Source organism: Bufo gargarizans, chromosome 6 (assembly GCF_014858855.1).
Source record: "Bufo gargarizans isolate SCDJY-AF-19 chromosome 6, ASM1485885v1, whole genome shotgun sequence".
Classification (NCBI taxonomy): domain Eukaryota; kingdom Metazoa; phylum Chordata; class Amphibia; order Anura; family Bufonidae; genus Bufo; species Bufo gargarizans.
Genome location: NC_058085.1, coordinates 325,523,458 through 325,549,591, shown reverse-complemented (window position 1 = coordinate 325,549,591; position 26,134 = coordinate 325,523,458). Strand labels below are relative to the sequence as shown.

The window sequence follows — 26,134 nt, the reverse complement described above, 5'->3', positions numbered from 1 at the left end:
CAGCCAGCAATTGACTGCAGCAGCGTCAAACAGGAAGTTTACATCCAGGGAGCAGGTAAGTATGCTTCTCTTAGCAGGCGTTCTTCCCAAAACACCTCCAAAAGGTGCACTACCTGTTTAAGGCGTTGTTTCTAGTTGTTATACTTGTGTTGTGTACCTTGTAATAAGGAAAGAAACACTAACTACAGAAAATGCACAGACTTAGGCTACATTCACATGACCATATGTGTTTTGCGGTCCGCAAAAAAAAAAAAACTGTGTCGGCTGTGTACCAATGCCTAGCCTTATCCACAAAACGGACTAGAATAGGACAAGTTATCATTTTTTTTTTTATTTTTTTTTAAAAGCAGACCGTATATGGAACCATTTATTTCAATGGGATCACAAAAAAAACGGAAGGTGCTCCACGTGCATTCCATTTCCGTTCCACAAAAAAATAGAACATGTCCTTTTATTGTCCACATTACGGACAAGGATAGGACTGTTCTATTAGGGGCCAGCTGTTCCATTACGCAAAATACGGACGTCATCCGTATTTTTTGCGAATCTGTTTTTTGCCGACCGTAAAATACATACGGTCATGTGCATGTGGCCTTATAAAGAGATTTTCTGTGTCCCAGGAGACCAGCCGTGTCTCTGCTCCTAACTGTCATGTGTCTGGTTGTAAAGGCTCATTCAGGGTTTGGTCACACAGTGTCTTTTTTTTTTTTTCACTTGGATGTCAGTGTGCATTCCAGAAATCATAGTCTGTTCACAATCTGTGGTTTCCAATGGGAGTCTGCGTTGTATTGGATGAATATTCAGGTTGTACTCTCTCTTGCAATGATTGGAGCGTCCGTCCCACCCAGCCATTTGGATATGGCTGCAATGGAGCTAGGACACAGGGCTGGACTACATTGAGACAGCCATAGATTTTATATAGACGGCATATTGGGATCCTATATATCTCTGTATAGGTGGAGTGGTATGCAAAGTAAATGTCCACCATAGAGACAATACAGAAGGAAGGGATGTTCGCCTCTTTTGTGCTAACAGAATGCATTGAAGGTGCAAGAGATATTACGTTTCAATATTGCACCCCTGTATATCTGATGACCATCCTGAAAAGTATGTGTGTGTGAACGATCACTCAGTTTTAATAGTTATTTAAAAAAAAGTAGTTTTTAGCGATATTCAATCAGGCAGTTAACCGTATCGTATCCAATATCGCCAGTCTTGGTAGTGTTTAGTTATCCCACTGCCCAGCTTTCCTAGATCTGTGAATAGTCAGGTACAGATCTATTGTTTGCTCTTGTATCTTTGCATCAGACTAGCGTTTTCCATGTGCCCCCTGGGAACCCCAGAGTTGTCATGTAATACTACATTTCCCCTGACTGGATGACTCTGGGACTAGTAATGGTGTAAGGATCGGCTTAGGGTACTTTCACACTTGCGGCAGAGTATTCCGGCAGGCAGTAACTGATTCCGTCGCCGCAACTGCATGCTGGTTCCATTAAAACGCACGCAAACTGATTGCATTTGTCAGACGGGTCCGGATCCTGATCCATATAACAAATGCATTGAAATGCTGGATTCGTCTCTCCGGTGTCATCCGGGAAAAATGGATCCGGCATCTATTTTTTAAACTTTTTTTTTTTTTTGCAGTCTGAGCATGCGCAGACTGCAAAAAACTGGATCTGTTTTGTCAGAACACTCAGGGCTGGATCCAGCATTAATGCATGTCTATGGGAAAAAATGCTGAATCCGGCATTCCGGTAAGTGTTCCCGAATTTTGGCGGAGATAAAGCCGTAGCATGCTGCAGTATCATCTCCGTCCTGAAAAGGCAAAAAGACTGAACTGAAGACATCCTGATGCAGCCTGAACAGATCGCTCTCCATTCAGAATGCATGGGGATAAAACTGATCAGTTAGTTTCCAGTATTGAGCCCCTAGGACGGAACTCAATGCCGGAAAAGAAAACCGCTAGTGTGAAAGTAGCCTGACACCGCAAAACCTTTGTCACAATTCAGCTACCACAATGTGCTGGTATAAAATAATTGTTCTGTATGTATTTGTAATCATTGCTACTTTAGTTATTTGCAGCACAAATTTGACATTAGTTATGTTTCCATTTAGACACATGAAGATGTCGACGAAGTGAAGAAGAAAAAGAAGAAAGTATTAAGTGAGAAACCAAAGACTATAAAGCCCCAGAAGAGTGCTGCAGCAAAAGACAAGGGCATAGAGTTACTGAATTACAAGGTCGGTGGGCAGCGATGCTGTTATCAATAGTCTGACCCCATTGTTTTCCTGCACTGCTGTCCTAGAACGTGGCATTGTGCCGACACTACCATTCCTCATGTATATAGTACACTGCCATCCCTGATTGCACGGGCGCCCTCTGTTTCTCAGGGGAAGTTATCAATGTATTCATATATTTCCAGGAGGAACAAAAAGAGGAATGGTGCTTTTCCGGGAGCCTTAACTTTTTTTTTTTTTTTTTTGCTGCAGGGCAAGTAGCATATTTTAATGCTAGCATTTAATGTTCCACGTAATGTATTGTGAAACTGAAAAAAAAAATGTGGTGTGTAATAGGCAAAAAAAGAAACTTGATTCCACCATTGCTTTTGGGGTTTTGTTTTTACAGTGTTCATTATGATAACTTTATTCTGTTATGATGAAGCCAAATTTTTATTGTTATAGTTTGGGGTCTGTTTTTTTATTTATTTTTTGTGTGGATGAGCTTCAGTTTTTATTGGTTCTATCTTGGGGTTCTGTACATACAAATATTTGATTAAAAAATAAATAAATAATTAAGATTACAAATGGGGGGGAAAAAGATTTATTTTATTTTTTATTTGTAAGGATAGTTTCACGGCAGGGGAGTCCGGCAGGTCAACAGTCTGTGGGATCCATCCTGCTGCTAGTTCACGTGTGCCCCCGGACTGCCGCTCCGTCCCCATTGACTATAATGGGGGCGAAGTTCCGATGGCAGCGCACGGCAAGAGGCAGCCGGACTAAAAGTACTGCATGTCTTACTTTTATTCCAGCAGCCTCTCGCCGTGCTGCCGCCGGAACTCTGCCCCCACCCCCATTATAGTCAATGGGGACGGAGCGGCAGCCCGGGGGCACACGTGAACTAGTGGCAGGATGCATCCGACAGGCTGTTGACCCGCCGGAACAGCCTGCCGAACTCCCCTGCCGCTAATGTGAAGAGTCACGGTTATTCATGAGTTCCTGCCACCCTGCTGATGTCTGGCAGTTCTCTCCTAGAGAGAAAACTAAGGAGAAGACGGTCATGGGTAGGTGGCTGGGGAGAGCAGGAGCCCAGAATAACCATGACTCTTTTCCAGGCCCGGGCTGCAATGATTATGATACTGGTTCTTGGTGGTCACTTCCTTTTAGTTCAGGAACGTCTGGCTCTGAAAACAGCATGTCTGTCACTACTTTATGCTGCCCCCAATGAGAGAAGTGCAAAGTTTATAACCATTTCCTTTTAAAGCTTTTAAAACTTTTTTGAAAGTCTTTATAGGGCATTTAATTTTCTGCATTTCAGTGTGTTTTAATTTTACTCTCCTCCTGTTACACTGTGTCAGAGGCATGGTGTGATAGGAGTCCTATTATGGAGCGCGCTCAGCTCCATACACTCCGCGTGCTTCTGTGACCTGTACATCAAGGTGTGCCCGGAGGTTACTGGTGACATTATGACCTCTCTTATTATAGAATTGCTATTGAGTTCATTGTACCCTAAAATCTTAAGAAACCTCATTACTTGGCTACGGTCAGGTTTGTACACATACTGGTATATGCTATAATTGTCTGTTCCTGACATTGGCTTCTCTTTCTATTGGCAGAGCCTTCAGAATGGCATGTTGTTCCTGGGTTGTGTGAAAGAAGCAAAAGACTTTGAGTTGGCGGTAAACTTGCCTTACGGTTTCACGGGCTACGTCCAGGCAACTAATGTTTGTGAGGCCTACACCAGATTGCTTAATGAGCAGGTTGAAAAAGATGAACCACTGGAGGTAAGGACTTGTGCTTGCTTTATGGGACTGCCTCATTTATTGCTGCTTCTACTATGGGTAAGAGCCAAGCTCCACAGATTTTGGAGGTAAAGGCTTCTCCCGTGGAATGGCAGTTTGGTAGTCGCTGATCTGCAATAACATTACAACTAAACCTAAGTCTTCTACATTAAAGTATGGATGAAACTTTTTTTTTTCCCTGTGCATCCAACAGATTCTTAATCAGAGTGAGATCCAAATCCGCACCATTGTAGTGTTCATCATGTTCCTCAAGTCCTTCCTGGACGATTTATGCAATGTGGAGGGTGCGTTGTTCTGCTAAGAGGCCACTGCGCAGTTTACTGACGCCTTTATCATAGCCTGCATTAACTTTTTCAGCAATTTATGCTCCAGTAGCTCTTCTGTGGGATCGGAACTGACTGCCTAGTCTTTGCCTTCCACACACGTCGGTGAGCCTTGGCTGCCCATGTCCCTATTACTGGTCTTCCATGGACCAACCACTGTATACCGGGAATACCCCACAAGACCTGCTGCTTTGGAGATGGCCTAACCCAGTTTTGTCTAGCCATTGTGATGTGGCCCTTATTGCTCAGATCCAGACACTTCCCAATTATCCCTGAATAACTTGCAGAGCTGACAATTTTCTCGCTGTCTGGCAGATCTCACCACTTGGCACAGGTGCCATCGTTATGAGATGATCAAATCAGTGGTAAGCACTTCAGCTGTCAACAGTTTTAAAGGGCATCTGTCAGCAGTTTTGTACCTAAGACACTGGCTGACCTGTTACATGTGCGCTTGGCAGCTGAAGGCATCTGTGTTGGCCCCAGGTTCATATGTGCCTGCATTGCTGAGAAAACTGATGATTTAGTATAGGCAAATGAGCCTCTAGTAGCAACGGGGGCGATGTCATTACACCTAGAGGCTCTGCTCTCTCCGCAACTGCCACAAACTCTGCATTTTTGACAGGGTCAAGCATTTGTTTTCCTCTTCCTTGCCCTGTCAATCAAAGTGGAGAGGGTGCGGCAGTTTTTTTTATTTTTTTATAATTGTATGTTTATTATGGTATATAAAACATAAAACGTGAATACACTCATATAATGTCATAATGCACAGAAGTTCCAAGGAGCACATCACATACATATTGGATGAGCATATGTAACATTTGACAATATTCAATGACAGAGCAATAAAGACCAGACAAAAATAAAGCGTTGAATTAATCCAACTGAGATTATGTCCATCTCTAACTAGCCTAAGAAGCAGAAAAAGAAAAAAAAAAAAAAAACTGCTGAGAAAAATATCAGAAACAGAAAACCAACAAACAGGACAAGCGACATGAACAAAGACAGAGAGGGAGGGGGGGGGGGGACCAAACCCTTCATCCAGATTCCTCAAGGTTGCCTAGTAGCCCAATAAGTGTCCCAAATGTCCCATACAGCATTGAAGAGTGCCATTTTGTCCTGATACATAGCAGTGGAATACTCCATAGTGCGGACCTCCATTACCCTGGCATACAAGTCAGAGACCCGTGGTGGGTCGGGGCATTTCCACGATCGGGAAACTAGACAACGAGCTGCTGTTAGAATCAGAAGCAGCAGTTTAAGTGCGGGTTTTTTGACTTGTTTGGGGACCACATTAAGCAGGAAGGACATGGGTTCCGGTCGGATTTCGGTTCCAATAATGCCGGTCAGAAGAGCGCCAACCTCAGACCAGTAAGGGCCTATCTTGGGACAATCCCAGAAAATGTGAGGTAGTGTGGCTCTATGTAAGCCACATCTCCAACAATCACCCGGTACCACTGGATTCATTCTATGGAGGAGGTCAGGAGTGTGATACCAGTACATTAAGATCTTATACTGGTTCTCCTGATGGAGTACCGACATAGATGATTTCGCTGCCCTCCTCCATATAAGGTGCCAGAGCGAGTCCGGTAAGACCCTCCCACTTCACCATGGAAGTACTCCTCCCACTTCACCATGTAGGAATGCCTTTGGGCTCGGTCAGGGAAGGGAGTCAGCAATATAGAGTAAATCTCAGAAATCAAACCTTTCGCTTGAACCCCTTCCCTGCATATGCGCTCAAAGGGGGTCGGAAGGGAAACCGTAACCCCCGAAAAGATGGACTGGGCAAAGTGCCTAATCTGAACATAGAAAAAATTGGAGGAAGGTGGGAGATCATACTTGGCCTGCAAGGTAGTGAATGGTAGGAGGACCCTAGTGAAGGGGTCCACAATATCAGCATATCGAAACACCCCCCGTTGAAACCACGGTCTCGTTGTGGACGTGATAAGACTACCAGGAAGCATAGGGTGATATAGGAAGGAGGTCATGGCGGAATGAGTGGACTCTAGAGGGAATTTACTACTGCACTGCCGCCATATACGTCTAGTACACACCATGGGCCCTAGGAGATCCTTGTCTGGCTGATTCCTGTCAGGCCCAGCCCAAAGCATGGAGTTAGGGTGTACAGGAGCTAGCCAGTGTCTTTCTACCTGCATCCAGACAGAGTAAGGGAGGGCGCGGCAGTTGCAGAGAGAGCTGAGCCTCTAGGTGTAATGGCAGCGCCCCTGTTGCTCCTAGAGACTGTGCTCTCTCTCCACTTTAACAGGATCAGGCAGTGTAAAAGTGATCACCCCCTGGCCCTGACTCCTAAAGTCTCACAGCGCGCTTCAGAGTCTGCGGCAGGTGCAGTACAGGGAAGAGGCTCACCTTACAGAAGAGAACGCCCCAGCTGCTCCTAGAAGCCCATTTGCACACATAAAAACTTCATTTTGATATTGTGGCTGATCAGTGTAGATTATAATGCAATAACGTCTCTTGGGAACATTTTTTGTCAATGCCCTATCAGGACACAACCTGTCCATTAGTGCAAGTGGGCTTTATAAGAAGAAGGCCCCCTCTTATATGAGCTGAGCCAAGAGGTGCAAAGTATCTTGCTCTTGAAAACTCTGCATAGCCGTATGACATGGTGGCTGCAGGGAAAATGCATATGAATTGTCATCTTCCCAGAAGACAATGGAGCTGTCCCACTAAATGGAGTGGTCATAAAGCAGCTGTCCATCCCATCAGAGAAGCAGTGACCCGCTGCATACACTGGGCTTTGTCTGACGTGTCTCTTTATGTTGTAGGCTCTGTCACCGCTCTCGGTCCTGTACTCACCAGGGATGCTGGTTAGATGCGTGGTTAGTAGCCTGGAGACCACGTCTGGTGGCTACCACAGCATCAAATTGTCTCTGAACCCCAAACTGGTCAATGCGGATCTCATGTCGCGGTCTTTGCAAATGGGCATGGTACGTCTCTTCCACAAATCCATCTTGTTGTTAGTCTTATTATCTGCCATCTCCTCCATCAGTTTATAAAGCTGAAACTGGCCGGGTGTAGGAGACACCTTTTTTTGCCACGTTTCTACGTCTGTCTCTGCCTGATAATTGTAATGTGACATTTATCTCTTCTCCTCAGTTTCTCTGCGGCTGTGTGTCCAGCATTGAAGATCACGGATATCTCATAGATGTAGGGATTGGAGGAACTAAAGCTTTCTTGCCGCGTCAGAAGGCCCAAGTGTACCTAAATCAGACAAGTACAGGTGAGGGCGAAGTCGACGTATGAAATCCTTCCCGCTCTCAGCAACTTGTAGGCCACCATATTATCTGATGCAGTCATTGGGGGAGATTTATCAAAGACCGGCCTTTATTGATATCTGCTTTACTGCCGGAAGATTTGCCTAATTTATAGCGAGGCTCGGCCCTCATCATAAATTGGGCAAATCCTTTGACAGTGTGTGCTCCAAAGGGCGGCGTAGAAATGCCAGTTGCATCTAAATTTCGTTGCCGTGGTGCTTTAAAAAGTCACAAATGTGGGGTTTGTCATAGGGAAATTATAAATCTCCTCCTTAGGCCCCTTGCAGACGAGCGATACGGATTAGGTCTGGATGCGTTCAGTTAAAAATGCACAATTTCGCAGGCAAGTTCACTCGCTTTTGCGTTCAGTTTCTATCACGCGGGTGCAATGCGCATTGATCCGTTTTTCCCGTGCGTGATAAAAAAAAAAAAACTGAAGGTATACAAACAATATCTCTTATCAACCATCCGTGAAAAACGCATTGCATCTGCACTTGCTTGCGGATGCAAATTTCACGCAGTCCCATTTACTTCTATGGGGCCAGCGTCGCGTGTAAAACGCTGAATATAGAACATGCTGCGATTTTTCACGCAACGCACAAGTGATGCATGAAAAACAATGCTTATGTACACAGACCCATTTAAATGAATAGTCCGGATTCAGTGCGTTCACATCACGCATTGCACCTGCGCAGAATACTCGCTCGTGTGAAAGGGGCCTTAGTCTTTTTAGAATTAGAATTAGATATTTTAACAAATAACACTAATCATTAGTGTGTTTATGAAGTTGTGTACCCCAAAATGGTGGTAAGTACTAACTTGTCCCGCAAAAAACAAGCCCTCATCCGACTACATCAATGGGGAAAAAAAAAAGTTACTGTTCTTGGAATGTGACGAGGAAAAAAAGATAAAATATTGCATGGACGCGAATGCCCAAAACAGGACAGTCACCAATGGGTTAAACTGCACATTAAAGGGATGTGTCATTTCAGCGAATGGTATTTACCATGTAGAGAAAGTGAATACAAGGCACTTACTAATGTATTGTGATTGTCCATATTGCCTCCTTTTTCTTGCTTGATTCATTTTTCCATCACATTATACACTGCTCATATCTAGGGGTTACGACCATCCTGCAATCCAGCAGCGGTGGCCGTGCTTGCACACTATAGGAAAAAGTGCTGTTCTCTCTGGTGGCCGGGACCGCAGGAGTGTGCATAGACTGACGCCTTTTCCTATAGTGTGCAAGCACAACTCGCCGCTGATGGATTGCTGGATACGAGCAGTGTATAATGTGATGGAAAAATGAATCCAGCCAGCAAAGGAAGCAATATGGACAATCACAATACATTAGTAAGTGTCTTGTTCTAACTTTCTCTACATGATAAAAGCCGTTTAATGCAGCGAGGCAACCCCTTTAATGTGAGCGAGGTTTAGTTGAATGTCCCATTTATAGTGTATTACCTCGTGCTTTCTCATGGTCATGTTATTTTGCTTTCAGCTGCATCTCTGCGGGTCGGTCAGTATTTAAACTGTGTGATTGACGAAGTAAAGAACGATGGCCGAATTATACGCCTGTCCATCACGCAGTCTGATGTGGCAGCAGCTATTGCCACAGAGGAGCAGGAGTGGACCCTGAATAATCTTCTGCCAGGTCTGGTGGTAAAAGCTCAGATTCAGAAGGTATGCATTCCACAAGCTCCATATACTGCTTCAGGTTGGTACTTAGTGACCCCCCAGATGCAATAATCATTTCCCCCCCCCCCCCCAATTCTTGTAGATCCTAACTGACCGAGTCATCCTATCCTTCCTGTCCTCCTACACTGGGGTTGTGGATTTCTTGCACTTGGAGTCCAAGAAAGTCAGTTCTTACAAGGAAGATCAGACCGTATGTATCCCGAGCTGTAGATCATTAACGGCGTATGTTAAATCTTTGGAATTAGTTGAGATTGAAGGGGAAAAAAATACCTTTTAAAGGGGTTTTCTGAGTCTTCTCCAGCTTTTCTTGAGTCATGTTCGTCAGTCACATGGCCTGGGTGCTGCTCAGCCCCATTGGAGCAAATCGGCGGTGGCTCCCGTGTTGGACCCTCACCGGTCAGATACTGATGACCTCTTCCAGAGGATAGGTCATCATAAAAAAACTAAAAAAAAACTCATGGAAAACCCCTTTAAAGCCGAGGTCTCCCACCTTTGGCTCTCCAGCTGTTGCAAAACTACAACACTCTGCATGTTTCATCCGAAGTCGATTCTCTCATCCCTAGTTATGGCTTCTATTTTTGGTGCTCCTTGGATCTGTGTCATGCACCTCCCTATTATCCCCTCCATCAGGCATGATGTACTGTAACAGTTTTTTTATTGGGGTGTTTTCTTTAAATGATGACATCGCAGATTCCAGTTTGACCAAAAACGAGGTTTGATATAGTTTTCTTGCCCTTCAAGCCTCACTTGCACATGTCAGGAGAGCTGACTGATCCTCTTTAATAAGATTTTGCTAGGATTACATGAAAACTGAGGTTACTGCCTGCTGTTAAAGGGGTGGTCGGAGGTTAGCATATCCTGGGTGAGATGACGGGGTTGGTGTAGAAGTGTTATTTGCCTGTTGGATTGTCTGTCTCTCCAGTGCCTCCCCGACAGTCATTGCTTACAGGCCTGACGTCACATGGAGGACACTTGACCACTGCAGCCAATCGCTGACCTCAACAGTGTAACTTTGAGGATATTGCTTGGCTTGCAGCGTTCATTTGTTTTCGATGTGATGTCATTTCCGCAGCCCTGTAGACAGTCTGGCAGGGAGGACCACAACACAAATCAGCAGGTAAGTAGTTCTGTTGTATTGTATTGTTCTCTTGAACCGTCCCCTGCCCGTGCTCCATATGTGTATAGGTATATTATATCTCTGACAACCCCTTTAAGTCTTTCTAATGACAGAATATATGATTTTCTTTCCTCCAGGTGAAAGCCTGTATCTTATGGATTGACAGATCTTCCAAGACCATCAGACTGACCCTCCACAAGTGCTTCTTGCAGCCCGGGGGCTCTGTGAAGCAGCTGAGCAGTGACTGCATCGGCACTCTGTACGAGAGCTGCACAGTGAAATCCTTGCATAAGAGTGCGGGCGCTGTCTTTCAGATCGATGGAAAAGAATTTGGTTTTGCATTTGTAAGTTATGAGCAGTAACTGGTCTAACAGTCAGTTGGCTTTTACTGGTGGGGGCAGGGATGCAAATTAAAGGGGTATTGCTAGCTGAAGCATTTATGAAGTATCCTTTGACTATGCCATGCTATGTCTCATGTTTGCGGGTCGCAATAATTGGGACAGTGGGGGATTCTTGACCAACGTTTGCTGATTAAAAACTGCCTCCTGTGACCGCTTGTTGCAATGACTTCAGTGGAGAGATAACACTTAAGTGACGCACTCTCCATTAATTGGAAAAAGATGAGCAACTCTCATAGATTTCTTTAGAGAGAGCCACACACTAATGCGCACATCTCTCCACTGAGGCCAGGGCCTCTATGCAGTGGAAAACGAGGGTCAGAAGACGCCCACCAAAACGTATTTATGGACAGTGGAGCTAACAGCCGGCAGCTTTTTGCGGAGGTGTTCACCCCATAGTTATATAGACTGTTCCTGCAACCCTCTAACATGACCCCAATACCTGTACAGGAAATTGGGAAACCCTCTTTATAGGTGTTGCTCTTGATGTTATAAGCCCCATTCACACGTCCGCAATTCTGTTCCGCATTTAGCGGAACGGAATTGCAGACCCATTCATTTCTATGGGGTCGCACAATGTGCTGCCTGGATACGGAATTGCGGACCCGCACTTCCGGGTCCGCAATTCCGTTCCCGAAATAAAAAAATAGAACATGTCCTATTCTTGTCCGCAATTGCGGACAAGAATAGTCATTTTCTAATAAGTGCCAGCGATGGGCGGTCCGCAAAATGCGGAACACATATTGCCGGTGTCTGTGTTTTGTGGATCCACAAAACACACACGGACGTCTGAATGGAGCCTAAGAGTTTCCCTGCTACCGAGATGATTAAAGGGGTTTTCCGGGACTTTGATAATGATGGTCTATTGTCAGGATCGTCGTGGGTCCAACTTCCGGCACTCCTACCGATCAGCAGCAGAAAAAAGCTGCTGCCCTCTGTGAGGGCTTAGGCCTCCTCCTAGGCCAGTGACATCGCTGTGAATGGGGCTGAGCTGCGATACCAAGCACTGCCGCTGTCCCGTGCTTGGTAAGTTGTGAAGAGATCACAGGAGCTCCAGCGAGCAGAGCAGCCTCTTCAAACAGCTGGGTTGGACCCCCACCATTCTGATATTTATGACCTATCCTGAGGGTAGGCCATCAATCTCAAATTCCTGGATAACCCATTGAATGCCTTGTGTCTTTCATGTAAAATTGCATACCGCCCTTATCTTGCCTATTATCGTAGTGTGTGGTGTTTCTGTCTTGCAGAAGAAAAACCTTGGTGTTTCAAAGTCAAAACCTCTGAATACGTTCAACGAAGGAACAGTCCATAAGGGGCGAGTCGTGGGCTTTAGCCCTATGGATGAGATACTTCTGCTGTCTTTCAAAGCGTAAGATATTTGCTTTCCTCGGATGTCCTGTTTCCAATAATTAGTGTTGGCCTTATTGTTCATGCACACGACCATATGCATTTTCCAGTCCGCAAAAAAAAACTTATGACATCCGTGTTAGTCATTTTTTTGGCGGATCCATTGTAACAATGCCTGTCAGTGTCCACAAAACGGACAAGAAATAGGACATGAGTTGTGGACATATGGATACAGAATGCACATGGAGTCATTTACGTATTTTTGCGGCCCCGTTAAAATGAATGGTTTCCCATACAGGCCGCAAAAGCAAGAAAAATAAAAACGGAACAGACAAAAAATAAGTTTGTGTGCAATGAGACCTTAGGTTGCGTTCACCTCATGTTATTACGTCAGCCCTTAGGTCTGGATCAGATCGATCTGACAATAATGTTCCTGTTCACAGAACCAAGGCAGCGCTGAGCACCAAAGCCATCGGTTTGGGAATTAGCGAATTATCTTCCAGCACGATAAATCTGGTGCAAGTCTAGACAGATTAGTAGATCTGGGTAATCTGCTATGTACCAAGTAAAAGCCTATGCGACAATGCGCCTCAGCAGTACTGGCCTATACTATAATATGTGCAGGGTTCTTATCTGGATGATGGGCACTGTTGCAGATGTTGTCATTTTTGTTGTTAAAGGGGTTATCCAACCCCTGAAATGCCCCATTCGCCCGGGCCCCTTACACATCTCCCTGTAGTGCGGATGAAAACATCCAGCTTCCGGGGGGATGAGCAGCCAATAGCAGGCGGTGACGGAAACGAGCCTTCCTAGCATTGCGGGTGACACTAGGGAGGCTCGTTCTCGTCACCGCCTGCTATTGGCTGCCCCGGATGTTTTCATCCGCGTGTCAGGAATATGCAGCAGGCGGCCGTGCGGGCTTCAGAAGCTACTCGGGTCCTGGGGAGTGCGGTCACTACAATGTGTGTGCGGGGCCCAGGCATATGGGGGACATTTCAGGGGTTAGATAACAGCACTGAATTCACCTCGTTATAAGTCGGTGTGGACTGTCGGGTGCTGAGGGATCGGTTATAAACTCAACATCGCCGTTGTAGTGTCTTGGTCGTATTTGATGTGTTTCGACGTTCTTCACGCCGTCCTCTTACATTGCATTTCTGTTCTTTCAGAGATGTTATTGGAAACCTTTATTTGAGGCTTGAAGACGTGCAGGTTGGACACATTCTGGAGGTGAGTGTAAACCCAATGCTTGGTGATTCTCAGGAATATGCTGTATGTGCATTTGATGTTAGTTTGGCTTCGTTTCTGAAATAAAAGGGTCTCCCGAGATATTTGACCCGCCCTGTACACAGAAACAAAGGGGAAAATGAAATATCTGAATACCCCAACAAGTAATGGGGGGGCGCGGCCTATCTTTTAGGCTATGTCAGGAAAATAGTTCCCATGTTGGAACAAGGGCAAATTTTTCCATTGGGAAGGGCGTCATGAAGCATATCGAAGGAGACCAGAATTTTCTTAGAAATCGATTGCCGCAATCAGATTTACAATATCTCTTGACGGGCCTCTTGCACCTCAAGGACTTTGACCTGGTCATAGATTTCCTGGCATGTATAGAGCAGAGGGGCGATTAGTGCACACTACTGGAGGTGGGCAGTACTCCCAAGGGCTTGTGTGCTTTCTTTTATACGTCCTGCTGCCTCTGCAATGATGTGTCCCATTCTTTACACTGCAGTACAATGCTGTAATCCCTGAGCCAATAGATGAGCACTGTTTACGAGGTGAATTGTAACAGGTTTATAAAAAGTTATCTCCTTATTTAATTATTTTATTTCTTTTCTTTTCCAGGGTACTGTAAATAGTCTAACACCGGTAGGAATGGTAGTGGATATCACAAAGCGCCTCAATGGCCTTGTACCTACGCTTCACCTAGCCGATGTCACCCTGCACCAACCAGAGAAGAAATACACTCCTGGGAGCAAGATCAAGTGCAGGGTGAGGAAATGGGGGTTAAAGGGGTTTTCCGGTTTGCATCAGAGCCGGTCACGTTGAACATGGAGTCTGACCTGCAGGCAGCATGTTATATAGCAGGAGGAGCTGACTGATAGTGTTATGGGAAAAGGTTCAAAATAACTTCTTTTATTCATTTACATTCCTGCTCCTTCTGGGCTTTGAAGTCCAGGAGGCGGTCCTATCTGTGATTGACAGCCTGTCCTCTAGTATGTCTGGGCGCCGATCCGTTCGCCCGGTATAGGCTCCGGTGTCTGCAGCTCCCTCTGTTGTACTGGGCAGAGTTTTTGTATTAGGGTTGTCCCTTGCTGCAGCGCTGGCCAATCGTAGCGCACAGCTCATAGTCTGGGAGTCCCAGGCCAGCGCTGCAGCAAGGGACAACCCTAATACAAAAACTCTACCCAGTACAACAGAGGGAGCTGCAGACACCGGAGCCTATACCGGGCGAACGGATCGGCGCCCAGACATACTAGTAAGTGCAGGGGGACCCCTGGGCGCCGCTCTGCCCACTGATGTAGTTAGTTTTTGGTTTTTAAACTAGTGAAAGGTCCTCTTTAAGGGCAGCGCCGGAGCTGTGGTAGAGGAAGGAGAAGTGCATCCTGGGTTTGGTTGGATACAGGAACAAGAAGTTCTACATACAGGAAGGAAATAATTCAGAGGGATCAGTTTACATGGGGGAATGGGTCAGGATTGAAAAAATAAAGCACGGGGAAGATGTACAACTATAAGTAAATATAAGGAGAATATCTGTTGCACCATAGTATAGTAATATAACTGAAATAAAGTGGCCTAAATGGGCGGAAATGCTCAAAAACTCCAAACACACTGGCATGTTTATAATCGGGGGAGCCATTCCTCAGCTCTTAACATCAGCCTGAGGGATTAGCCGGTGTTGTCAGTTGCATATCACACTGGTGCACCTTTCGCAGTGATTTATGCACCGTAGTAATCCCAGAAAACAAATGGTTACAGTGATAATGTATTGTCTCCCTTTTTACATTATAGGTTCTAAGTGTGGATCCATCAGCCAAGAAATTGATCTTGACCAGGAAAAAAATTATGATCAACTCACAGTTGCCTATCCTGACCACCTACCGCGATGCTACACCTGGTCTGGTCACTCATGGCTTTATTTGGACAATAAAAGATTTTGGATGCATTGTCAAGTTTTATAACAATGTCCAAGGGCTGGCGCCGGTTCGGGAGCTGAGCTCTGCATTCATTTCCTCACCAGAAGAAGTTTTCTATAAAGGACAGGTAAAGTATCAGTCATCAAAACCTAAACTGTGATGTCACCAGCTCATTGACCTACAGACCTAATATAACACGTCGTCCTTGGCTACTGGTCGATACTTTCATGTGGGAGCAGTTCTATGTCGCCCTACTCCTTGGTTCGTTCGGCTTCCAGCCATTCTTCCTGGTAGACATGCATGCATGCTTGGCTGACTGTTCATGTGTCCTTGAAGAGGTGGTCTAAAAGCCACTAGCAGCCTCATCTGGCGGCAGCTTATCTCCAACCTGAGCAAAGGATCAGGAGTGTTGAAATCAAACTTGCCTGATCCTTTTTTCCATCAACATCTGCCATTGGAGAAGTTGGGGTACTCTCATACAAAAGATGGTCGCTGGTCCCACTAAAATTGTTGAGTTCGACTGAGATTCATCTCCTATGTATGGTCAGCTTTTGAAAATAATATCCTATAACCGTCCCTGAAAAGAAAGGATGTTTCAAATTGACATAAAAAGCGTATTAGTAATTTAGGCAGGAGTTCCTGGTTGGAAAAGGACGGGGCTATACTGTTTTCCACGGTTTGGGCTTTTTTTTTTTTTTTGAGGCAAAAATCCAGGATATAAATGATTGTGAGTTGTCCTTTTCCCATCAAGTTGTACAGAGTTCTATTCCATTTTTCTTCGATATGGCTGTTGCTGGGGAAGCTGGTAGACAACCAGTATTGCTGCACAGCCGCTAGAATGGTTGGTAGCCCACTAGGTTGGGATTCATATGGGTTTGCACCCAGCGATGCATATAACTTAATACAACTTCATAGATAAGGACATCTGCTATGCTGGCGATGGATTCGAGATATGTAGCAACCATGAGAGATAAAATAACGGAGATTTCAATATCAGAACGCCAAACGCCTGATCTAGGATCGGTCCGTCCATTCCTGATCAAATATTACCCGCTGGGTAGAATTGCTCTTAAATGAGCAGTACATTTAGAAATGATTTGTGCCAGTAAGGGGTCATGCACTCGACCATATGTATTTTGTGGTCCGCAAAACATGGATCCGCAAAAAATACGAATGACGTCTATGTGCATTCTGTATTTTGCCAAACGGAGCAGCTGACCTAACTAAGGCCCCTTGCAGACAAGCGTGCCCGGATGCGTTGCGAATGCGTTCAGTGAAAAAATGCGCGATTTCGCAAGAAAGATCATTCAGTTTTGCCGGCGACCGCGTTCAGTTTTTATCGCGCGGGTGCAATGCGATTTAATGCATTTTGCACACGCGTGATAAAAAATTTAAGGTATACAAACAACATCTCTTAGCAACCATCCGTGAAAAACGCATCGCGTCTGCACTTGCATTTTCAGGCAGCCCCATTCACTTCTATGGGGCCAGCGTTGCGTGAAAATCGCAGAATATAGAACATGCTGCGATTTTTCACGTAACGCACAAGTGCTGCGTGAAAAACAATGCTCATGTACACAGCTCCATTGAAATGAATAGGTCTGGATTCAGTGCGGGCGCAATGCGTTCGCATCACACATTGCACCCGGCCGGAATACTCGCTCGTGTGAAAGGGGCCTAATAGAACAGCACTATCCTTGTCCGTGATGCGGAGACTAATATGACCTGTTCTATTTTTTGGGCAGAAAACATAATTTGCGCCAAAACATACTAACATTACAAATCAAAAGTGGTGATTTATTTCACCTCCTATATCAAAAAGCGCAGGTCTCTTTTTAAAGTGTCTCTATTTGTGACATTTTAACAGCAACGGGACTAAAATGCAACCTTTTTTCTAAACCAAAATGCGCCATTTCAGCCACCCACTGCCACACCACAATTGAGACTTTTGAAGCGCATTTGCAACATTTCTGCTGGTAAATTGCGACTTTTGACTCAAAGTTTTTGTTTTGTTTTTGTTGGATGTCGATTTACTGACAGAACCCTGCTCTTTCGCTCATTTATATTAGAAAAAATAATACTCGCCTATCACTTGTTCCCATGATTCTTTTCATAAATGCGACTTTTTACACAAAGCACCACCACATAAGTTGGCTTAATTGTCCGCAGCAAATTGAGCCATTTCTGCAGCTAAGAGGATGATAAATGGGGCAAAATATCCACCAGTGTGATAGCCCCGCTCACTTATATTTATAACTCATTTCTGGCGTGATGCTTTCTTTATGGTAAATTCTGGAGAAAACTGATATATTTTGCGCGGATCAAAATGCCATTCTTTTTGGTGTATTTTACACCATAATTGTAGTGCAACATGCTTAGTAAATGCCCCCCATTGAGTTTGTTGCATTCTTCTCAGTTTGAATTATAATACAGTCCTGATCAAAAGTTTAAGACCACTTAAAAATGGCAAAAAATCATATTTTACATGTTGGATCTTAACAAGGTTCCAAGTAGAGCTTCAACATGCAACAAGAAGAAATGGGAGTGAGACAAAACATTTTTTGAGCATTAATGAAAACAACGAATAAACTGAAACAGGCTGTTTTTCAGCTGATCCAAATTTTAGGACCACGTCTTTAAAAGGCCAAATCTGTGCAAAGATGTGCATTCATTGTAATTTTCTGTCAGGTAGTCACACGTTGTGATGGAAAGGCAAAAAAACTCTCCCTTTTTTAAACGTGGTCGGGGTTGTTGAACTGCATAAGCAGGGTCTCTCAGAGCGTGCTATCGCTGGAAGACCCCAAAAAATTTCATCAGCACTGAGCCGAAGGATCCAATTGGCTGTCCGTCAAGACACTGGATGATCCTCGACCCAAATTAAGGCGCTGACTGCAGCCCAATAACCATCAGATGGCATCTGAGACTGAAGGGCTTCAAAAACAAAAAAACATCTTCAAAGACCTCGTCTCCTTGAACACCACAGAACTGCTCGTTTGGACTTTGCAAGAGAGCACCAAACATGGGACATTCAAAGGTGGAAGAAAGTTTTATTCTCTGATGAGAAAAAATGTAACCTTGATGGTTTCCAACGTTACTGGCATGACAATCAGATCCCACCTGAGATGTTTTCTACGCGCCACAGTGGAGGGGGCGCCATAATGGTCTGGGGTGCTTTTTCCTTCAGTGGAACAATGGAGCCTCAGGAAGTGCAGGGGCGTCAAACGGCCGCTGGCTATGTCCAGCTGTTGCAGAGAGCATTCCTCATGACCGAGGGCCCTTGTCTGTGTGGTAATGACTGGGTTTTTCAACAGGACAACGCTACAGTACACAATGCCCGCAGGACAAGGGACTTCTTCCAGGAGAATAACATCACTCTTTTTTTGGCCCGTCCTGCGTGTTCCCCTGATCTAAATCCGATTGAGAACCTTTGGGGATGGATGGCAAGGGAAGTTTACCAAAATAGACAACAGTTCCAGACAGTAGATGGCCTTCGTGCGGCCGTCTTCACCACTTGGAGAAATGTTCCCACTCACATCATGAAAACGCTTGCATCAAGCATGCCGAAACAAATTTTTGAAGTGATAAACAATAACGGCGGAGCTACTCATTACGGAGTTCATGTTTGGAAGTTGGATTTCTGTTTTGGGGGTGGGGGGGTTAGTTTTTTGGGTAGGTGTGGTCCTAAACTTTTTTGATCAGCTGAAAAACAGCCTGTTTCAGTTTATTTGTTTTCATTAAATTGAATGCTCAAAAAATGTTTTGTCTCACTCCCATTTCTTCTTGTTGCATGTTGAAGCTCTACTTGGAACCTTGTTAAGATCCAGGCATGCTTAATATGATTTTGTGCCATTTTTCAAGTGGTCTTTAACTTTTGATCAGGACTGTATAAGACAATATACGGTAGGATCAGAAGTAGAGGAGGGGGTTAATGGAGGAATTTCATTTTTTTTTTTTTTTTTTTTGCATTATCACTCTTAGGCCTCATGCACACTAACGTATTTTGTTTCCGTGTCGTTCCGTTTTTTTGTAGGTAGAATGCAGACCCATTAATTTTAATCGGTCCACAAAAAAATGCGGACAGCACACTGTGTGCTATCCGCATCCATATGTCCATTCCATAGCCCCGCAAAAAAAATTATTCTATTCTTGTCCATTTTAGGCATTGTTACAATGGATCCGCAGAAAAAAAACAGAAGGCATACAGATGTCATCCGTTTTTATTTGCGGACCGCAAAACACATACGGGCGTGTGCGTTTAGCCTTAAAGGGGTCGTGCCACCATTGAATTTTGTTTTAATATAATTGAGCATGAAGAACAAGCTACTTTTGTTATTTACTTTCTGTAAAAAAAATAATGTGCGCGTCCATCTACCAAGGTGGTCGCACATGCTCAGTCCCATCTTTCAGCTGCCATCAGTCCTCCCTGCTGTGAGAAGCTGTGACAAATACAGGGAAAGGGCGATGGCAGATTCTAAGCTGCCAGAATCTCGCAGAGCAATCAATAGGGAGATCTCTGGATCCATGTGAGGGCTGGTTCTAGCTTTGATAGAAAGATGTGTCGTGTATTGTATGTCTAGTCTTCATTTTTTTACATGAATCTTGGCACAACCCCTTTAAGTGTCCCTTTAAGGGCGCAGACTTCCTCTGCAGTGTTGTGGTGTGCGATAACAGAAGGTCTTGCGTGGCAGATGTATTTTCTGTTAGCGATATGTGTGTCTTGTATATGAACGGTGGTGTTTCACAATTTGCAGGTGGTTAAAGTAAGAGTATTGGAGTGTAATCCTGAGAAAGAGACTCTTCTGCTGTCCTTCAAGATCTTATCCGACGAGGAGACTGCAGTCAAGAAGACCAAGTCTTCCAAAAAGAGCATTGAATATGGGAAGGTATTCATGGCCCGTATTATTGATATCATCTCATACAATATGCATTTAGTGGCCCCTGCATGTTCATTTAAACCGCAGGAAAGACAGTGGAGTAAAAATCTGACTCCATAACCTCTATAAATCAGGTGCATAAAGTGTAGCACTGCAGGCTACAATGTTTCCACATCTCAAGTTAAATTTCCACTATCTCCATAACTTCTGTCGCTTGTAATCAAGCTATGGAAACAGTATAGAACAGCTCGCCCAGTCGTTTCCGTCATTCTGACCACCTCTGGCTGCCGCCTGCAGGCAAGAGGGGATGCCCTTTTTAGAGATAGGTGCTGGTCCCATAAAAGGTGGATATGCCATAAATGTTTGAGATCGATATACCGCTTTGAAACCTTTACTACACACTCTATACAATATTACCTTTCTGTATGTTACTTATAGATGGACTGAACTGGGATTCATAGTTTTTCTTCTCTTTACCAGATTGTTGATGTGAGAATTGTAAGTAAGGCAGACGAGGGGCTCGATGTGCTGATTCTGCCTGAGGAAAGTCCTGCGTTTCTTCCTAAGGCTCATCTTTCTGATCACATCGCCATTAGTGAGCTCTTGTGGCACAGTTTGAAGGAGGGTGATCCCCTCACTGGAGTAATGGTCCGGAGCCTGTTCAAAGGCAGAACTGTATCCTTTTTTATCTCTATGCCCTGATATAATAATTTTCAATCACCACATTCTCAGACTTTACATATTTTGCATTTGTAATTAGTAAGGGCTCTTTCACACTTGCGTTCTTTTCTTCCGGCATAGAGTTCCGTCGTCGGGGCGCTATGCCGGAAGAATCCTGATCAGTTTTATCCTAATGCATTCTGAATGGAGAGAAATCCGTTCAGGATGCATCAGGATGTCTTCAGTTCCGGACCGGAACGTTTTTTGGCCGGAGAAAATACCGCAGCATGCTGCGCTTTTTGCTCCGGCTAAAAATCCTGAAGACTTGCCGCAAGGCCGGATCCGGAATTAATGCCCATTGAAAGACATTAATCCGGATTCGGCCTTAAGCTAAACGTCGTTTCGACGCATTGCCGGATCCGACGTTTAGCTTTTTCTGAATGGTTACCACGGCTGCCGGGACGCTAAAGTCCTGGCAGCCATGATAAAGTGTAGTGCGGAGCGGGGGAGCAGTATACTTACCGTCCGTGCGGCTCCCGGGGCGCTTCAGAGTGACGTCAGGGCGCCCCACGCACATAGATGACATGATCACATGGCACGTCATCCATGCGCATGGGGCGCTCTGACGTCATTCTGGAGCGCCCCGGGAGCCGCGCGGACTATAAGTATACCGCTCCCCACTACTACTATGGCGACCAGGACTTTAATAGCGTCCTGGCTGCCATAGTAACACTGAACGCATTTTGAAGACGGATCCGTCTTCAAATGCTTTCAGTTCACTTGCGTTTTTCCGGATCCGGCGTGTAATTCCGGCAAGTGGAGTACACGCCGGATCCGGACAACGCAAGTGTGAAAGAGGCCTAACTTAAGTTCCACCTGACGATAGTATTTCTTAATGTCTCCAAACACTTTGGCCCCTTTCAGACAAGGAAGTTCTAGACTCGCAGCGTGAGTATGCAGCAGCTCCCGTCCTGACCTCCCAGCCCAGCCGGGGTCACATAGCATCATAAATCAATATAATGCTATGTACCTCTAACAGTTCTGGAATGTATTGGATAGCACTGACAGCATTATGTCAGTGTTATCCAATATATTCCAGACCTCTAAGTGTTACATAACATCATAAATTAATATAATGCTATGCGACCCCGGCAGTGCTGGAAGGTCAGGATGGGATCTGCTGCATACTCACTCTGCGAGTACGGAGTGTGAAACTCCATCTGAAAGGAGCCTTAAGATGGCTGACCGCTGTTCTGTCCGACCCTATAAATGTCCATATAAGCATGCAGGTCTGATTATTATATATATATATTTTTTAACCGTAGATTTTTATTGATATTGTGAGGATTCGCTCTGGTAGGCAGGGTGAGTGGACGCAGGACAGAGGCACAAAACAGTTCTTAACCAGTATTTAGTGTTTATTCACACTTGGCAAGTTAACAGAACATAAACAAAATCGCCTTCCTTTTTAAGTCCTGGTGTGTGTTCACACCTTGCAGCAGAACCACATATAGAGTTCAAGTTCTGGACATCGACGACCTGTCCTCCCAGACAGGTCGCAAACACGCACCCAGCCAGAAACACCTAAACAACCAACCCGCTTGCCCACACTCTTAGCTGGCTTTTATGACAGCTGGGCGTTGGCGCAAAGCCCAGACTGGCATGTGAGATCCGGTACTTGTCCTCACCTTGCTGCACCTTGGAAAATAACTCCCATCTACCAGCAGACCCTTCACTGGGTCACAATATGTAATGCAGATCATTACAAAATCAAGTCATGGGCATGAAAAAGATCTTATGCCCCCTTGCACACAACATATGCATGTTTTGTTTTAATGGGGCGGAGGGAGACAATACACTACCATTCCCTTCTGGCAGCAACTTGTCTCCAGCGGGGACAAGTGATCAGACATGTCGAAATCCAACATCCCCGATCCTTCTTTGTCTTTATCTCTGCCATCAGGGGATAGTCTACTGACAACATATTGTTGGTCCATCCTGACAAAATATGAGAATTTGGCTGACCATTACCTAACTTGTATGGGCACTTTTTACTGTGAAATTGTCAGGTAGGTCTAGAACAGTGCCCCCTCCTAGTCTCCATCCCACCACTACTAGCCCTAAACGGCGACCTCCAACTGGACGACATTCCCTACTCTAGAGAACCAGGTCAAAGTCAAAACCAGATACAAAAAACTAAATCGAAAGACCAATGCAGAAACCAGAACACTAGCCAAGGTCAAAGCCAGGAGTCAAATGACAATACTAAAGAAAGAGACAACCCACCGTTGGAATACCAGGCTGAATAAGAGCCAAAGGATACAACGAAAGGGGGCAATAAGAATGCCGGTCCCTCAAGGTCAGGATCCGGAAACACACTGTCAGAAACAAACAGGCTACTGAGGTTTAGAAGACCCAATCACAGTTTAAATAGGCTGCAGGGAAAAGCGTGGGCTTGGCACCACACGTGACGTCAGCACACATGTAGTGCTGGGACAGGGCTTGATTGACGTAACGTTCCTGGGTACTGATGGGCCAGACTGCCCCACCGGCTGGCCTGGCTGCTGTCGTGATGGTGTTGCTGCTCTGGAGCAGAGCCCGCCAAGGGAGCATGGAACGGTAAGAACGTGATGAAACTGATGTCCCCACTACCGTCCCATTCCCACAGCATATTGAGTGATGTATGAAATACAGAAAGGTTTCTGCTCCACGTTGTGTCTTTATTAATGTATTTAAATTCTCCTGGTTAATCCTTTACAAAAAGCTGCAGATACTAACCAGAAAATCTGCCCTGATCTCCTTCATGGAAAAGGAGCCGGTTGTCAATGACGTCTCTAAAGTGACGGTTGGGATGGTGTTCACCGGATTTGTGAAAAATATAATGCCGTATGGTATCTTTGTGGAGTTCCCATATGGATTTATTGGTCTGGCTCCCAAATCGGTAGGTGACGAGGTTTACACTGTAATTGTATGTTTTGGGGGAAGGGGGTTTCAATGTGCTTTGTGCTTTTTTTTAAATTTTATTTTGGGAATGTGAATTTTTTTTTTTTTACTACCTTTAAAAAAAAATAATAATAATATATATATATATATATATATATATATATATATATATATGTATAGTACAGACCAAAAATTTGGACACACCTTCTTATTCAAAGAGTTTTCTTTATTTTCCTGACTATGAAAATTGTAGATTCACACTGAAGGCATCAAAACTATGAATTAACACATGTGGAATTATATACATAACAAAAAAGTGTGAAACAACTGAAAATATGTCATATTCTAGGTTCTTCAAAGTAGCCACCTTTTTGCTTTGATTACTGCTTTGCACACTCTTGGCATTCTCTTGATGAGCTTCAAGTGGTAGTCACCTGAAATGGTTTTCACTTCACAGGTGTGCCCTGTCAGGTTTAATAAGTGGGATTTCTTGCCTTATAAATGGGGTTGGGACCATCAGTTGTGTTGTGGAGAAGTCAGGTGGATACACAGCTGATAGTCTTACTGAATAGACTGTTAGCTGCTTTTTTCTTGCCATAATACAAATTCTAAGTAAAGAAAAACGAGTGGCCATCATTACTTTAAGAAATGAAGGTCAGTCAGTCCGAAAAATTGGGAAAACTTAAGTGTCCCCAAGTGCAGTCACAAAACCCATCAAGCGCTACAAAGAAACTGGCTCACATGCGGACCGTCCCAGGAAAGGAAGACCAAGAGTCACCTCTGCTGCGGAGGATAAGTTCATCCGAGTCACCAGCCTCAGAAATCGCAGGTTAACAGCAGCTCAGATTAGAGACCAGGTCAATGCCACACAGAGTTCTAGCAGCAGACACATCTCTAGAACAACTGTTAAGAGGAGACTGTGTGAATCAGGCCTTCATGGTAGAATATCTGCTAGAAAACCACTGCTGAGTACAGGCAACAAGCAGAAGAGACTTGTTTGGGCTAAAGAACACAAGGAATGGACATTAGACCAGTGGAAATCTGTGCTTTGGTCTGATGAGTCCAAATTTGAGATCTTTGGTTCCAACCACCGTGTCTTTGTGCGATGCAGAAAAGGTGAACGGATGGACTCTACATGCCTGGTTCCCACGGTGAAGCATGGAGGAGGAGGTGTGATGGTGTGGGGGGCTTTGCTGGTGACACTGTTGGGGATTTATTCAAAATTGAAGGCATACTGAACCAGCATGGCTACCACAGCATCTTGCAGCGGCATGCTATTCCATCCGGTTTGTGTTGGACCATCATTTATTTTTCAACAGGACAATGACCCCAAACAAACCTCCAGGCTGTGTAAGGGCTATTTGACCATGAAGGAGAGTGATGGGGTGCTGCGCCAGATGACCTCGCCTCCACAGTCACCGGACCTGAACCCAATCGAAGATGGTTTGGGGTGAGCTGGACCGCAGAGTGAAGGCAAAAGGGCCAACAAGTGCTAAGCATCTCTGGGAACTCCTTCAAGACTGTTGGAAGACCATTTCAGGTGGCTACCTCTTGAAGCTCATCAAGAGAATGCCAAGAGTGTGCAAAGCAGTAATCAAAGCAAAAGGTGGCTACTTTGAAGAACCTAGAATATGACATATTTTCTGTTTCACACTTTTTTGTTATGTATATAATTCCACATGTGTTAATTCATAGTTTTGATGCCTTCAGTGTGAATCTACAGTTTTCATAGTCATGAAAATAAAGAAAACTCTTTGAATGAGAAGGTGTCCAAACTTTTGGTCTGTACTGTGCATACATACGCAAACTAACATTAAAATTGATTTGCTACTTTGTTTTGGTCATTTTCATATGTTATGTATAGTTTTACATTAACGAGGCAACTGTTTTTGTTTGTTTTTTTCTTTTATTTGGTACATATATCCCCAAGAGGTCATTACAATACTTCTGGGGGCAACTTTAAATTATTTTTCTCGCCCAGTTTCCTTGGGGGACACAGAAGACCTTGGGTATAGCTCATCTCCCTAGGAGGCGTGACACTAAGTGAAAACTGTTAAGCCCCTCCTCCACAGCTATACCCTCAGCCTGGAGAGAGAGGCTGCCAGTTTTAGCTTAGTGTCCAAGGAGGCAAGACACTCCCTGCTACTGCAGGGCTGTTTTCTCCTTGTTTTTAATTTTGATTTTTACTTTTTCTTTTCTTTTTGTTCCAGACATTACGGGACAACAGAGTCGCACTAGACTTCTCTGTTTCTCCCGGGGTTGAACTGCGCCAGTGCCGGTCATCCGCACTGCTGCCTCCCCCACAGAAGGCAAGGTGGACCAGGGCAGCCCAGCTCCCCTGCATCCCGC

General features: G+C 44.7%; 1 protein-coding gene across 1 annotated transcript in view; it reads left to right on the top strand.

Moving 5' to 3' along the window:
- The first annotated feature begins 2,116 nt into the window (after positions 1–2,116).
- Positions 2,117–26,134, top strand: part of PDCD11 (programmed cell death 11) — a 56,409-nt gene continuing 32,391 nt past the window's right edge. Inside the window, exons 1-14 of the mRNA XM_044299309.1 lie at positions 2,117–2,241; positions 3,834–4,001; positions 7,126–7,287; positions 7,457–7,580; positions 9,116–9,297; positions 9,395–9,502; positions 10,567–10,773; positions 12,075–12,196; positions 13,341–13,401; positions 14,017–14,163; positions 15,184–15,435; positions 20,060–20,191; positions 20,663–20,857; positions 23,613–23,783. Of these exons, the coding sequence (XP_044155244.1) occupies positions 3,849–4,001; positions 7,126–7,287; positions 7,457–7,580; positions 9,116–9,297; positions 9,395–9,502; positions 10,567–10,773; positions 12,075–12,196; positions 13,341–13,401; positions 14,017–14,163; positions 15,184–15,435; positions 20,060–20,191; positions 20,663–20,857; positions 23,613–23,783 (2,016 nt within the window). The 5' untranslated portion in view covers positions 2,117–2,241; positions 3,834–3,848. The remainder of the gene's footprint in view (positions 2,242–3,833; positions 4,002–7,125; positions 7,288–7,456; positions 7,581–9,115; positions 9,298–9,394; positions 9,503–10,566; positions 10,774–12,074; positions 12,197–13,340; positions 13,402–14,016; positions 14,164–15,183; positions 15,436–20,059; positions 20,192–20,662; positions 20,858–23,612; positions 23,784–26,134) is intronic.